The following is a 16,992-nucleotide window of genomic DNA, read 5'->3' on the forward strand; positions in this document are numbered from 1 at the left end:
CAAAAAAAAAAAAAAAAAAAAAAAAAAAAAACACAAAAAGTGATAGGTCAAAGAAGAGCCGAGAAGATGATACAGTGGACTATTGAGGATAAGAAATAATTAGAGATAATAAATGTATTGTTACTATTATGCAAAAAGCCCAGAATTTCCTGACACAAGATATACAAAAAGATTGAGAGAAATTAGTGGAAAGAAAAATATTTCCACAAGAAAAACTGTCAGACTCTTCAAATAAAAATGTGTGGTCATTAATATAACAGATTTTTTGTAAACAGTATATAGACCAAGAAAGTTTGATCTGTTTGGAAAAAGAAGCATCTGAGGAAGTACAAAAATATAAACAAAGCCTAGATATTTTTGAAAAGTAAAAAACGAAATATGGACATGGCAAAGGCATCCAGACATGGAAAATTTTACAATTAAATTCACACAGCCTACCTTGACCTTGCCAAGGCTTTCAGCACCATTCCCCACTCGGGTATTATAGAAAAACTCACCAGCCTGAACATAAACCCCTACATCACGAGATGGGCTGCCCAACTGGCTTACAGATAGAACTCACACGGTAAGAATAGCAGGCTTAAGGTCTGACTCTAAACCAGTCATTAGTGGTGTCCTGCAAGGCTCAGTCCCAGGACCCCTACTGTTTGGCATATACTTATCAGAAGTACAGGCAAACACAGGAGGACTATGGCTAACCAAGTTCGCCGATGACTGCAAACTGGGAGCCATAATTGACTCTCCAGCCGACACGGACATCCTCCAAAAGGGACTTACTGAGATGGACACCTGGTGTCAAAGTCATGGCCTCAAGCTAAATGCTAAAAAAATGCATAGTCATCCTGTTTGGGAAAAACAAAACACCCACCAATTACCACATAGGTGGCAGCCCCCTTAATACAGAAGAGGTAATAAGAGATCTGGGGACCCGGGTAGATAGTAATCTCTCCTTTGACAGTCATATTGCCAAAGTAGTTAGGAAATCCTTCTATGTGGCTCATCTAATTACTAAAGGGTTTGCATCTAGAAATAAAGAGGTTATAGTTCCCCTGTACTCCGTCACTCATCAGACCCATCACAGAGTACAATGCCCCATTTGGGATGTACCTCACAAGACACTTCCAACAGCTGGAAAGACCACAAAAGTACCTCACCAAGAGGATTACAGGCCTCAAACATATGTCCTATCTAGCCCGACTGAAAAAACTCCAGCTGTACTCAGTGGCATATCGCTTACTCAGAGGTGATCTCTGCCTGACTTACAAAGCCATGTCCAACTCAGAATTGATGGACATGCTCCACCTAAAGAAATCCAAGTCACTGCGAGCCACGCTCGCTAGTGAGCTAAACCTCACCACAACAATAAACAGAACATGCTCGAGAGATAGATTCCTGTCACAGAGACTCCCCATGCTTTGGAACAAAATTCCTAACTACATTAGGCAGAGCCCCTCACTAACATTCTTCAAGAGAAACCTTCACGAGTGAATGGGCAACAGAAAATACACCCCTGGGATCACTTCATTGGCTCTGCTTGACAGAGGCTCAGTTATTTAATCAACGGGGTGGCGAAAGCCGACACACTCTGGCTAGGCTATAAATGCCTTCAGGCAGATAGCCTAGTATCTACCTATGAACATATGATGGAATTGGAGTTATAACATGTTAAAGAGTTTTTAGAAGTGCCTCATTTCTGAAACTAAAAATAGAATAGTTGTGGAATAGCAAGGGTAAACATTAGCACAAATTGTCTGAAGAGTCACAAGTGTTAAACCAAAATCTCTGTCATGAATTTGTGAACAAAGTCTTTACAAAGTGTCATCAGGAAAGCAGAATGTATGAGGAACGTAGCAGAAAATAAGAGGCAAAAATAACAACATGTATGAATTCTCCTCAGTATGGAGAACATAGCTATCTGTGCCATAACAGAAACCTGGTTTAAGGCTCCAGAAAGCACCCCAGCATTACAAGGCTACAACTTATATCATACATTTTGGACACAGAACCCGGATAGAAACACAAAAGGCAGTGATGTATCCATATTCTTCATGGATACCCACACCTACAGGTTAGTGGCGCAGCAAGATGCCTCAGAGATCATCCATGTGCAACGTTATAACAGCGGTCAAAACTACAATTCAAATTGTAGCTGGCAATAGATCAACCCCCATGACCTAAGACCCCCATTCCACTTTTCAGGAGACACTGGAAACTATGAAGGTCCTACCAAACACCATAATATTGGGTGATTTCAAGTACCCAAACATTAACTGGGTGAACTACTATGATTACTTGAATTTATAAACTCAAACACCCCAGACCAACTGTTCAACACCCCCAAAAGAGGTGACTGAATGATTGCACATGGTCATCACCAACATGGGTGACCGGTGTTTCCACACCAGAGGTCACCCCCTTGGTGGTTAGATCAGACCATAAAACTAATCAATTTGGATATCAACACTCCACCACCTCCCCCAATCAAGACAACCACCGTGAAAAAGTTCTAAAAAACAAACGTCACGTTACTTAAGACCAAGGTGGAAAGTTTAAGACCCCCTCCCCCATGCTAAACAATAACGATGTCAAAGCTGTTGAATCCTTCACAAATGCCCCTACAAGAATGCATGGATCGCACCTACAAGAATGCATGGATCGTACAATCAAAAACATAAGCAAGACTCACTCCTCCAAGAATAGGCAACCAGTCTGGTGGACCCCTGCCATAAACAAGTCATGTAATATAAGGAGGAAACTAGCAGAGAAAGCTTTCTCGGTCTCTTTTTTCCCCTTCTCTTTCTCACAAAACACATAAGACCTGACAAACCAGAGTTATAATCAGTGAAGTACTTAATCTGATCTGCCAGTACAGCTGCCTTCAGCTTAATGTATCTTCTTCTAAAATCACGGACAATTTACTCAAACCTTTTAAAATAACTACACTGAATGTTGTGCTTAAACAAGGCATTAACTGCTATTTTTTTGTATTTTAATAGCAAGCCTGTTTTCATAAATCATCTCAGTCATGATTCAGTCATGATTCTTGCAAGTATGCATGGGTTTAAAAATTTTAACCGAAGCAAGCTCCGTTTTTGTATTTTAACTGAAGCAAGGCAAGCTCCGTTTGCCTTGCTTCGGTTAAATGAGGATAACTGCCAGTGAGGGAAAAATACAACATTATGCCCTGCAAGGAATCAAAAGATACAAAAAAAAAACATTACGATGGACACTTTTTGCATACAGCGCGCTTGACTCCACGTGCATGCTATGCCACTTCCCTATGCAGTTTGTAAGAAAATGCAATGCAATACATTGCGAAACTGGAGAGAAACGGGTAGTAGGAGATAAAAAAAAAATAACTGCACACACTTCCGTTTACCTGAAGCAATGAAGAAATCAATGATAGAAAAGCACTGAGTGAAGCTGGGAACCCAATGAATGTTTGTTATTCCGGACGGAAGATAAACAGGACTGGAAGAGACTCGTCACTTCTGCAAACCTTTTTAACACAAGTATACACTGTGGGAGGAAAAAACGTCACGAATTATGTCAAAAAATGGGAGTGGAGTACATAAGTGACTCTCAGCGCATTAATTCGGACTGAAGGAGAAAGGCAATTGCAGGATCAAGCTAGTGCCCCTTTAAGGGTGTGCACACATTTGCAACCAGCTTATTGTGCATTTTTTTTATTTTTCCCCTAACAGATTTGTTTGTTTTTCAATTGAATTGTACGGGTTATGTGTCACATTAAAGGTGGGAAAAGTTTTGAAATGATTTATTGTGGTCTCATTTTTTTATATCACAAAAAACCTGGCATTTTAACAGGGGTGTGTACCCTTTTTTTTTTTTTTTATATATCCACTGTGTGTGTGTGTGTGTGTGTGTGTGTGTGTGTGTGTGTGTGTGTGTGTGTGTGTGTGTGTGTGTGTGTGTGTGTGTGTGTGTGTTTATGTATGTACATATAAGCGTGTGTGCATGTAAGTATATAAATGTGTGTGTGTGATATTTGCACTAGGATTTGCCAAAACTGATATTTCTATAAATTTTGTAAATGGTTCAGTTAGAAATTGTGTTTAAAATGACATCTAAATAATATCCCAAGCATCTCTGTACAAAAAAAAAAATGTGCTTCTCTTTAAGAAAGAGAAGTATGTCTCTATGTTGCATAGATAAGTTCCTTTAAACAATGCTAGTAATAAGCATTTACCTTATTAGTGCTGTGCTGCAAAAGATCAGAGATGCTGGCCTTTCAGTGCATAGAAATCACAGTTGTGTAAAATCTTATCATAAGAGTAGATATCCTTGTCTTTATTGATGGAGTATTTGTCATAGAAAGAGTGCCCTGTCCAGGGCAGTCTGACGCTCAGCCAGTATGAAAAAGCCTAAAACAAGAGAGTCCATGCACATCCAGAAAGGAAAAACAAAATGCTGAACAAACAACAGGGGGTTGTAGGGAGGAAGTGAATACTGCAACAGCGAAGCGAAGGAAATCTACTGTTAGGGTAAGATTTTACACAACTGTATTATGCCCCTCTATATCACTGTTGCAGCATTCGTCATAGAGGGGAGTGAAAAAGCTCCAGAAATAGAATGGGAGGTGGAAGGCTGAGAAAAATAAATAAAAAAAAATAAAGAAATAAAATAAATAAAAAACAATCCCAATGGGGCACTTATCTGGTGTTTGTTAAATAGTACAGCAACAAGGTGTTCAATCCAATTGGCAAAAATGTTGTTCGAACTGGCAGCAAAAGAAGTTCTAGATAGTTGCGTCTTTATGCTCCTTTTATGCCCGATGTAATGTGTAAGGAATGTACATGTGATGTATGGTGCATACAAAATTTTTTTAGGGTTTTTCACACTGGCTAAGCATTGGACTGTCCTGGGTGGGGCATCCATTCTATGACAAATACTGCCAGTGATATAGAAAGACATAGTTTGTGCCTTAAATAGTGGTTCTGGGAAGTGTGCTGTGGAAGTGAAGAGACAACTTGCAGGATTCTCAGACAGTCTGGAGTGAGATACTCTGCTGAGAATTGAGCTAGGATGAATCTGTATGAACTTGTGTATTCTGGGACTAGGCCTGAACAGGTACAAGAGACTGCAGAATTTGTGTCTTATATTTTCTGTCCTAGAAGAGAGTTTTCACCACTAAACTGTTGCTTTGGCTTTTGTGTTAGTAAAACATCCATTGTTTTATAGACTAAGTGCATTGTTTACTCAGTTTTGATAACCCATTGGTGGGTGCCATAGACAAGGTTGGCACACACTTTTCTGTGCCAAACAGGTTCCTGAGTTTACCCTTTGGTGCTTGAAATTTCAGTAAAAATGTTCCTTTAACTGAGGAAACAGTAGTAGTGTGAGTTTTTTGTGCATGGAATGAGTTTTGTCTGTTGAGTACATATGTGGTGTAACAAGATAACAGTAGGAAATCTGCTGCAGACTGTTGCTGTTGCAGCCAAGGGGATTGTGGCAGATGACAAGTCCATGACCATACTGAAGACAGGTCTACAAGTTAAGCAACTAACTAGGGAAAAGGAGCTTAATGCATTCCTTATGGCCTTTGAATATTATGCCCACCATGAGGGAAGTAACTGGAGTGACAGAGCTAAAATCTTGTCAGTTCAGCTAATAGATAGACCATTAAAGACAAGAGGGGAGGCACATGGAGACTCCTTCTGGACCTCTCAGACTTAAATTTCTTATGGTTCCAAATTTCAAAATATTGACATTTCAAATCCTAGTACCATACCTGGTGCTTCTGGTCACCCTAACCTAAAAATGCCTACATTCACATCCCATAGCCATTACAGCACAAACATTTCCTCAGGATCACAGTGCAGGGTTTGAGCATTTCTAATTCATATTTTTGGATATTTGGCTTGTCTGCTGCACCCACCACTTGCCTCGCTCCAGTGATTTTCTTTCTCCAGGACAAAGGGCATCCATTTCACTGTCACTTAGGTGACTGCCTCATTCTAGCCGAATCTATGGAGGGAATAGTAAGGGTTTGACTTCTCCATGAATTGCTTCAGAGATTTGGATATCACCAGCAATGGGAACGAATCAGATATGACCACCTCAAGGAACCTAGTTTTCCTGGCTGCATGACTAAACAGCAAGTTAACCTTGAGGACTCACTGTTTCCTAAAATCACATGGGGCTTTGTTTTACTGTCTTAACCCACTGGCCGTTTTGCTCAGGAATAGTGTGGCTAGAGTGAGTGACATGCCAACTGGCTGTGATGTAGTATGCAAATGATGCATGATTGACATGTCATGCAGATTTGCCTGTGACAGCATGAATATTCATTGTCTAATTGTAGTTTACCCTCTTTCTCGATGTAGTGCGATCTCAGAGTTAGTATATTTAATTAGCAGAAGTGTTGGGGTGCAGAGGGGCTTGCCCCCCCTGCAAAAATGAGGGGAAAGGGCTTCCCTGCCTGGCTGTTGCACATAATTCGTTTTGTGTATTTGGTAATTATATTCATTTCCATACACGTGCATTACTTTATAATTTAAGCGTTTTTTAAGTATGTCAATAAGCATTACTTACTGACTGTTCTACCTTTAACTAACTCATCTGTAGCTTAGTGGTTAGTTCGGAGTTGCTGTAATTCCCATTGTAATGAAGTGTGAGCAGTTTCCCGTACAGCTTGTTTTGGAAAGCAGTAAAGTACTCAGTTGTTGCAGTGGCATGGGAAGTTGCACTGCGAATTGCATTGTGCTATTTTTCTGACGTTATGTTGATCTGGTGGAATCGGGTGCCTGGGGATAATACTTTAAGTTGATTCTTCTCTGTTCCTATAAGGTTGAAAATGAGTGCTGACAGCTTGTTTTGGAAAGCAGTAAAGTACTCAGTTGTTGCAGTGGCATGGGAAGTTGCACTGCGAATTGCATTGTGCTATTTTTCTGATGTTCTGTTGATCTGGTGGAATTGGGTGTCAGGGGATAATACTTTAAGTTGATTCTTCTCTGTTCCTATAAGGTTGAAAATGAGTGCTGACTGACTTTTGACTTGTACACGTAGCTCTTAACCAGTCAGGGACAAATCACAACAGAATCAGGGACACATCCAGAAGTAAAAAGGGACGATCAGGAACACTGAGTACTGTTAAAAGTTAAAATGTTTTTAACATGAGACACTGTCTCATTTAGTATGCATTTTCTGAAGTAAAAGAAGTCTATAACTCTGACAAGGAAACCACTTGCTGCTTGAAACCACTCGTTTGTTGAGTGGTTTATTGAGTTCAAAGCACAAGGTTTAGAGCTTTCATTCCTTTGGTAAACCTTGTGTTTTGACTCCATAAACCACTCAACAAATGAGTGGTTTCAAGCAGCAAGTGGTTTCCATGTCATGGTTTGGTATTCCTAGTTTGTCTATTGGATTTGTATAAGTCTATGACTTTAACTATTGTCTTTATTAAGTGCAACTAATGCTCTTATGTGCAACAGTCACCAAATTTATGAGGGATTAAGAGGGACAGAGTTAAAAATTTGAGCCAAAATCAGGGACAGTTGACAGGTATGCTTATACAGCAGGAGAAAGTTTTAACTCGGCCAGCCTCCATTGTCTGTTTGGGAAGGGGACTCTGAGTAGCCCAAATAGTCGGATATGGTACAACAAGAAAAACTGACCCATACTGGTTTCTGAACTGGAACGCATATTTAGTACCTATGACCCTATTTCCATAACATTTCATAACTTGATATGTCAGACTTCCAGTACAGTACTTATGCATTTTGACAATCCTGGATGAATATTCATGCGAACGATTACAATTTCAAAATGCTTATTCATGCATTTAGCAAAATGTCACCTGGTTCTGTGTCGGGCGGGGTTTGGGCAGTGCTTGCTACTGCGCATCTGGTGGGTTAAGACAGTAAAACAAAGCCTCACATGGTTCTGTAAAACCACAAAAAAGAATTGGCTCATGTATGAACTAAAGTGCCTGTTCAGTATCTGGGACAATGCCTGGCATACTTGGAAAAACAACCCCATCCTTAACCTCCAGGCAACACAATACTAAACTAAGTAATCTAGCTAAATAGGCAATCGAGTGACATGAAAGTCATATTATAAAAGGGCATCAGTCATGTTTCTCAACTCCTCTTTCTCAGTGTATATCACTGCTATGGCGCAGACTCCCTTTATACATAAAACAGATTTCACCCCCGTCCATTTTCAAGTGCAACTTAGATCTTTGGATGGAAAGCAGAAAAAAGTATCCCAGGACTGCCCCCTGTACTAATGTACAGATACAGCTCCTAAATGCTTTATGTCATACATGGGTCTCCTTAAATTATCTGTGGTATGATCTCAGTTATTCTCATTAGAGGTAATATATAATTACTGACCTTGGGATGTGTAAGGCCAATATATAACCAAATGTGAAAGGTTATTTTGTGTACAAAAAGAAAAACTATCTAGGCTTAAAATGGCTCACAAGGGCAGCTAGCCTAGTACTTGCCTTTGAACCTATGAACCTAATCGGTGACCTGAATATCTGGACTGTGACAAAGTAGCTCAAGCTGAATATCTGGACTGTGACAAAGTAGCTCAAGCTGGTGTCACCTATAAAATACAACCTCAAAATTTTCATAACTGGAAATTTTCTCCTAGAAAAACAGTAAGATCTCAGTTATGTGAACTGATTCAAAGTATATACTTGCATTTAGACGTGAGGGTCAGCATACTGAAATAAAATGACAGAGGTATTAGCCAGTTGTAAAAAGGTTTCTCCTGCTTGTTCAGGCTAAGGAAACCTTGCTTCCAATTGAGCACCTGCTCATTCTTGGTCTTGGACAGCAGTTTTTTCCTTTTGTTATATTTATTGTAGGCGTGCACCAGATAGGTTTACTCTTCCTTACGGAGGGTGATTTAGTCCTGTTGGGTATTCCTGATTCCATGCATCTGTGTAAATGCTCACATAGTGCTTTGGTGTAGTTTATATATTGGTGCCAGTTCCTGCAGAGGTTGAGGGGGCTGTGAAGCTGTTTATACCATCCCTCAGGAGGCTGTAATCAGCTTTGGAGAAAATGTTATGTCTGATCCTAGCTAGAGGGGGGGGTTGGGGGAGATGGTGACTTTGAAAGTGACCGCTTTGTGGTCTGATCTTATAGGGAGGATGATACTGTAGTGCAGTGGTTACTCATGTTGGTTAATACCAAGTCCAAGATATTATCACCTCTTGTGGGAGTATCGACTAGCTGTTCCAAGGCATTTGCATTGACAAAATCAAGGAATCTCTGGGCAATTGTGTTCTGGCATGAGTAGTTCTTCCAGTCTGTTTGAGAAATTAGTCACCCAGGATCAGGGTAAAGGGTTGAATCTTGATAGATTTGAACAGGTCCAAATAGGCAGATTGGGCATCTTGAGTCAGATTTGGGGGCCAGTAGCTAGCTATGATTTGAATAGGGGTCTTGTTAATGGTTAACTGCATCTAGAGTGTCTCCTGTGCATTATACTGTTTGACCAGCCTGGAGATGTGTATGTGTTTAATGTATATTGAAACTCCACCTTCTTTGGCTTTACTCCCCATAGTTTGGTGTCTGAATGTTTGATAGGATGAGTAACAAGGTAAGACTGGGCTTCTCTCTGGAGCTTTGAACCAGGTTTCTGTGACTGCACAGATGTCAGCATTTTCCAGGGTTAGGAATGCTTGCAATGAGTGCAGTTTCATGTTTAGACTCCTAGCATTTAGCAGCATGACCTTTTAATTTAATTAAAATTATTGTAAGAAACAGAAAGTGTGTTTTAAATGTGGAAAAGGGGGCCATATAACTACCTTTTATACTTATTAACTGTTCTACCTATGAAAAATACAACCACTGAAAAACATACTACTGATGATTTTTGAGCTTGTACAATGCAGTAAACTGCCTACCAGAATAGCTGAGTTAGCCTTCTGCGATTTTATTATTGCAACATTAAGTGAAAGGTCTTAATTGGCGGTAAGGAGCTGCAAAGTCTGCTAGACTCGGACATTATGGGGTCACACTTATAAAAAAGATCAGTACGTGTGTGAAAATAGGACCATTACCAACAAAGCAGTTGAAGCAGCCTATATTCATGGTTGTCGAAACAGTATTCCATTACTCAAGTAGAAATGCAAGCTGCATTTGGAAAGGTTGTAGTTCCATATTTAATACTTGCTATATTTGCAGAGTCAATGGGAAAATGTAATCCTTTTGCCAGACTCCCTTATCAGTGTGGGGAGATAAACCAGCAAGTGACCAAGTCTAGTGATAACATTTCTGCCTAACCTTGAATAAAATGAGGAAGGAAACGCCAGACACAATCATCAGTGTATGAATCCAGCATAAATCAAGACATACTGTTAAAATCCGTAAAAGTACAACTGTTTTGCTAAAGAAACAGAAAGAAGAAGAGCCTATACCATTTTAAAGAGATATATTAGCATACACTTATGGCAGAATAGCCTGCAAGACCAAAATCAGTAGAAAAAAGGGAGTTGTACAGTAAACTGTTGTAGACTGAGTCTTTTTTAACAGAGAATAGGATTTGTCTTTGTAGCCTAAATGCATTGCAGAGCAGTGAGTATAAATAACTAACAGAACTGAAGAAAAAGACTCAACTCATTGCAGTAGTGCACTGCAGTGAATGAAGCTGGATATTATACAATCCTGAGTAAAATTCTAAACTTTCTGACAAGCTAAAACAGAAAGCTCTAGAAAAAGAAACCATGTCTGGTCAGAGTTCTAAACACATTTATATTGCTGAAAAATAGAAATCTCAAATAAGGGCAGGATCTTTGCAACTGATATTCAAAAGTAAAGGAACAAGGAAAACTGAAAATAAATTCTTTGCAGATGGGCAGCAATCGTAAGAAGACAAAGAAATTGAAATGATGATGCTTAGTCACATTGAGACAAGAAGAGCAGCCTAGGGAAGTAAATGACTGAAAAGACAGAATTCAGTGTGCACTTAATACTGGAGCTATAAACAGAAGAAAATTACTCTTTTCAGATGCAACCAGGGAGCAGTGTTTGGTTAAGTAGCTTCCTCCAAGTCACACAGATGGCAAATGGAGGTGGAAAGAATCAAATCGCTGGAAGCAGCCTGTTAACAACTAAATGTTTCCAGTGTAGCAAAGCAGGGTATGTATGCCCAGATGTTTACACTTCAGACTAGGACGCAAAAGTCTTATGAGTGAATGAGGAAATAAAGTTGGCATCACAGCAGTGGTTCGTTCTCTTGAATTTGTATCTGTTCGTTTTACTGCAAGGATCTGTACCACGTCCTGGTAGAAAGAATATAAACAATTGCTTAGAGGGATACTGCTGTGCCTACATCTATTAAATGAAGTGTATTACTTGCCAGGTAGTTCATTCCAGTTAGAGTCATTGAAGTTACAACTTTCCAAGTTCCACTGGTCATAAAAGTTACGTAGCCTGGGAAGGGGGGCAAGAAAACAGTCGGTTGGCAGTGTTGAAAATCATCCATGCAGATGTTTTAATTGGAAATGATTTGGTGATACAGTGCCTTGTGTACACACAGTTGCATGGAGACAAGCACGTAGGAAATGCAGCACGAGGAAGATCAAGCAAGTGTATACACATGTATCTTGAGGGTTTTGAAACATCTACTTTAGGGGAAGAGCTAGGTGGTAGCAGCAAGCAAAAATCTGAGTGACGGCTATTACAATTTACTAGAGTTTGAAAGAGGAGCTGGGGAGGATCAGAGAAAAGGAGCTGAGGCAGGCACTGCTCTCGCATCCCATTTTACTGGGTTTCAGGGAGGTAGTCAAGGAGGCTTCTGATTCTTCAGGGCAGAGAGAGTCATAAGTGTGGGTGTGTTTGTGTATGTCGGGTATCGTGGTGGCAGCCTTGTTCTGTCTTGAAGCAGAAGAGGTGGCAAATGTTCTGTTGGAAATTTTGATAAGGGAGCATTTTCTCCAGGAAATAAAGACAAACATGGGTGCTGACTTTATCAGATCGGATGACTTGTTGGTTGAAATGCTGTAGAGTAAAGCAGATAAAAACTACCAAGAACCATTTACATACACGTGGTTTGGTGGAGAGAGATTTAGTTTCAGTTTTATGACCATGCAGAGGGCATTCACAAACCAGTTTAACTAGGAGTGGGACAAGTATCTGCACCATCTCCTATTTGGATGCATGGAGGTACTCTAACGATTTACAATCTCTGCATGACTGTTGTAGGTAGGAAAGTGGCACTGAATTGAGAGAGATGGTAGCAGTTGATGTCACCCCAACCAGATGTAAATAATGGGGAAAAAGTTGGTTGTTGATGATGAGAGATCTAAAAAATGAAAGACCTTGTTTGGTAACATAACCATCCTTCTGCCTTCACCTTTCTTGCCTTTATTTTTCCTGCATGTATTTGGACTTAGCTGTTCACTGGGAACAGAAATGGAGAACCCTGGTACTGTGTTGTATGATGGAAGTGGGCAAGGGAAGGCATCCCTGGAAAGTTTTATCTACAAATTAGTCCTAATACCAAGTCTGTCACTATGCCAAGTATCCATTGCTTTCATTTTCTTTCTGAAAATCATTTTTCTGTTTCATTTATCTTTAGAGCAGAGCACCATGAAGTTCTGGAGGAATACACAGAAGGCATTGGAAAGTTTATAGGTAAGCTATGCACATGTGTATTTTTTATTTCTATTGTAGAGTCTACCCTAGTAGTACTGTGTATGCATCTTCCTTTACCTCTGCTTTAATGAGCAAACCTAGAATACTGCCTTATTTTACTGTTATCAGAATGCTCAGAACTTTTAGTGCTTATGAAATACAGTTAGCTGTGGGAACCAAAATACGGTGCGTGACTTAAAGTAGATCCTGCAGTGCACATTAGGGACAGTCTATTTCAAATGTTCCTATAGCACATATTGGTAGGCCCAGTGTCGTCGTTCCATCTTTTCCTTCGTTCTTCTTAGACTTTTATGATGTAGTGGAAATGTTCATCTTAAAGTCTGTATGCTGTAATCATTTATAGCAGTTACCCTGCCTGCAGCGAACTCCAAACCAATTTTAAAGCAGAGTCTGAAATAAAGAGTATCTCATCCTGTTTGCAGATACATCTAGCAATGACACTTGGGATGTTCTGTTTACCACTGTACATCTTCCCACTTTGATGCAGTGTGGGGTGACTAATCTGATTTCAAGATTAAAAAAATATAACTATGTATTCTCATTTGGCAAACTGTAATTGCAGTCTCCATTTTAATTGTCATTCATATATTTCCACTTTTGTGAAAAGCTCCCAATTTAATTCTTCTGACGTGCTATGAAATAAGGAATGTCAAATCCCTTGCTGTTGTTTTGTGTGTTTGGCTGGGGGGCTCCCATTCTTTTCACTGTGGCAACAGTCCCAAGTAGGCAGGTATGTAAAATAGCACTGGATGATTCCCAGTTACAGCATAAATTCAGAATACTGGTTTGATACCCAGTCCTTCAGTTATCCAATATCCAAAGTAAATAAAAATTGTACTTTCTTACTGGGGGCATAGTATGGCTGTGTGATTCAGGAAGAAGGAAGATAGACCATAGCCATTATTCCCAAGTCTGACACCCAACTCTCCCTACTTGTAGACTCCCCATCCACTTTTATACTATCCATAAATATAATTAAGAGCATCACTCCTTAATAGTCTTTCAAGTACAGTTGCATCATCTGTTCTTGCATCTACTGAGTTATATGCCATGATACATTTCTACAGTCTTTCCAGTTTTCTTCTAGTTCTGTAGGCATTTAACCTCAGTACCATATAAGGACGGTCTTATGTTAAGGTTTTCTGCATTTCTTCTCTGCTCTGCCACTGTTGTTGCACAGTCCTGTGATGACCTTAAAAAGCCCTTGTGGTCATTTAACCTAGTAAACACCTATGAAAGGGCTTGACTCATAAAGCCACAACTTGTTGATGTGGTAACTTCTCAAATTAGAGAGATTGTAATGGTTTATTTTTCCAATACCCCCGCAGCCTTACCTTATTTAAAAAATCTCCAGGCTGCACAAAATTGGAGGAAAGGGAGAAAGTGGACCATTAAAATTTTCATTTGTACACTTAGTTGCAGCTCAGTGAGGTTTTGCAGCAATGAGCCAGAGGGTTTATTCTGAAGTATGCATTCTGAGCAGAATGAGAAGGTTTAACTATCTGTGATAACATTTGTTGTTGTTCTTTGCGAGGGAATAAAGTTTGAACCTTTTTCTAAGATGGCCTTAGACGCTAAATCAAGATCCAGGTTTGTGAGATTGAAAATAACATATTTCGGTGGGGTAAACTGTTTACTTTTCTCCATTAAAACTGTCTCCTTCCTCTTACATGCCCTCTGCCTCTCCCTCTTCCTCTTTGCCTTTCCCTGCCTCATTCTCTTTCTGGGAGGTCTGCTTGAAGCTGGGATGCTCTATAAACTCGGGAATAAAAAATGGTCATTTCTAATATCATTCATTCTCTGGTGTGTGGTAATGGCAGAAACAGAACTGCCTTGAGCTTCTTCAGTGACATTCTCCGTTACAATCTTGCTACTAGTAACGTCCTGAAGATTGCAAAAATTATACTGAAAAACATGGCCCTATTAAACTGTCTATCACGCCCCAGGTTTGAATGGACATTTAAGCGTTAAAAGCATTCTTAGATGGAACAGGCATATGATGTCACTAATATGTTAATTAGCATTGTCTGATTTTTGAAGCCAGTAGTTTCTTTAACCATAATTCTGATGAAGTTCGTTGTTAAACAGTATACAAACGAAAGTGCTCAGTTTCTTTTATGTGCTTGGTGATCGCGTAATAAAGTTGATTATTATTATCTTCCATTTTTTCACAAGGTTTTTGAAGTGCATTTAGTTAGATAATTATCAACAATTGGATAGATTATTAGTTTTTATATGTAAGTATATATGTCCTGCTGGACTTCAGACTTTTTTTTTTTTTTTAAGGAAACTTAACCTAAAATACTTAATAAAGGATGTCTTTGCTCACCCTCCAAGAAAAAGTTTGTACAATCCCACACTGCGTAATAATTTTTTCGCTTATGTAGAAATATGTGACCGGGATCCAAGAAAGCTACTAGCCAACAATAACAGCGGTAAGTGGTTAAACCTACACCGCCTAGAAACAGCAGTGCTCAGTGAATTTAAAAACTGCAAACCGATCTGCATTATGAAAGCGGACAAAAGGACAGGGGTAGTAATCCTGGAGCAAAATGTATATGTTAATAAAATTGAAGCCTCACTCAGTAACAGTGCCTTTTTCAAAATTGTTTCACTACTTGAAGTCTGTCATAATTTTGAACTAATATGCGTTTCAATTTGTTTAACTTAACAACAAAATCACTGTTAACGAATATCAGTTTTTATCTGTTGATAAACCCAGCTCAGGGAAGCTTTTTGATATCCCCAAAATCCACAAACAAACAAGCAACCAACCATTCCAACACATCATTTCTAGCAAGAACACCAAAACTGAAAATATCTCCAAATACATAAGTTATGAGCTCAACTCAATATTCCAGTCCACTGACTTCTACCTAAAAGACTTGCGGGGTATTCTTAAACCAACTTTATGAATACCAAGTCAGCCAAGTAGACAACCTCTTAGTCACACTAGACATAAAGGCCTCGTATACCAACATATCCCACACAGTAGGGCTTTAACTTCCTCAACAGCTCCTCTCCAAATACTCCCCCCTCAGTGGAGAGAAAATAGATACACTCTGTGACCTCGTGCAGGTAGTACTGAAAAACAATTTCTTTCATTTTAAGGAAAACGTATACCAATGGTAAAGAGGTATAGCTATGGGGTCCAAAATGGTGCCAGCATACATAAACATTGTCCTTGGCACATGGGAGGCCAAAGTCCTAATTAAACTCGAAGGGATCTGGCACTTTCTTGGTGATATGATTTTTATCTGGCAAGGTAAAGACACCAAACTACAGTCCTTTATCCAATTGTTTGCTGATAGTATCCACTTTCTCAAATTCACAGTTTCCAACATTGGTACCAGAGTACATTTCCTGGACATAGCAATACCGCTTGCTAAAAGCACCCGCTCTTTCCAATCTAACATTTACTGTAAAAAGACCGACAGGAAAAACTTCCTAGAATTTACCATTCAGGACCCTCATTTTGTGAAAACAAACCCGGTCAGAGGACAATTCATATGCCTTTCCCACATCATAAGTGAAGACACCATCTTCCTCCAAGAATTTGTACTCCTTCAAAACCTATTTTTACAAAATTACCCCAAACCAGTTATTGAAAGTATATTCCATGAAATCTACAACCTCAGACACATGAAATTCAAAATGATTCCCAAATTCGGCTTGAATACCACCCCCAAAGGCTCAGCTGAAAAATAATTTACTTTCAGCTTCTCTCTGCTCATTAGCCATGACATGTTTCAAATCGGAGACATACTCACTAATAACTGGTGCATCATACTGGGCAACTGTGAACTCCACTAAACTCTAGGCAACAGCCACCAGTTTTCCTTAAAAAATAAAAACTAGAACACCCAGATACTCATTCGAGCATTACCAAGAATACTCTTTAAACTCTCCATTACTGACAAAACACTCCTGAAAGGCATGTTTCATTGTGGTGACTGTGTTGCTTATAAGCACATTTTTACCTGTACAGAATACACTTTTTCGCATTGTTTTTTTTTTTATTTTAAAATTGCAAGAACATTATAACTGTAATTCAAAAAAATGTAGTATATGCAGGGCTGTGTGTATACTGTAACAATTTTTACATAGGGAAGACATCAAGAAAAATTTCTGACAGGATTAAAGAACACAGTATAGCCATCTGCAACTGGGATCCCAAAAACGCTGTAGCAAAAACACAGCAATAATTGTCCTGGCTTCCAAGGATTGAAATTCCTAGCGTTAGAAAGAATCCACCATTTTGTAGGGGACTTTAATGGCCTCCTCAAAGGATGAGAATTCAACTGGCAATTGCAGCTCAACACTGACGTCACCCCAAGCCTCAATGAAAACTTAAACA

At 39.4% G+C, this 16,992-nt stretch overlaps 1 protein-coding gene across 1 annotated transcript in view; it reads left to right on the forward strand.

The window, feature by feature from the left end:
• The window catches only part of QTRT2 (queuine tRNA-ribosyltransferase accessory subunit 2), an 837,401-nt gene that overhangs the window by 103,766 nt on the left and 716,643 nt on the right, over positions 1–16,992 (forward strand). The window contains exon 3 of the mRNA XM_044073156.1: positions 12,559–12,614. Within this exon, the coding sequence (XP_043929091.1) occupies positions 12,559–12,614 (56 nt within the window). The remainder of the gene's footprint in view (positions 1–12,558; positions 12,615–16,992) is intronic.

The sequence above is a fragment of the Protopterus annectens genome, chromosome 5.part1 (genome assembly GCF_019279795.1).
Source record: "Protopterus annectens isolate FY-2018-M chromosome 5.part1, PAN1.0, whole genome shotgun sequence".
NCBI classification, from domain to species: domain Eukaryota; kingdom Metazoa; phylum Chordata; order Ceratodontiformes; family Protopteridae; genus Protopterus; species Protopterus annectens.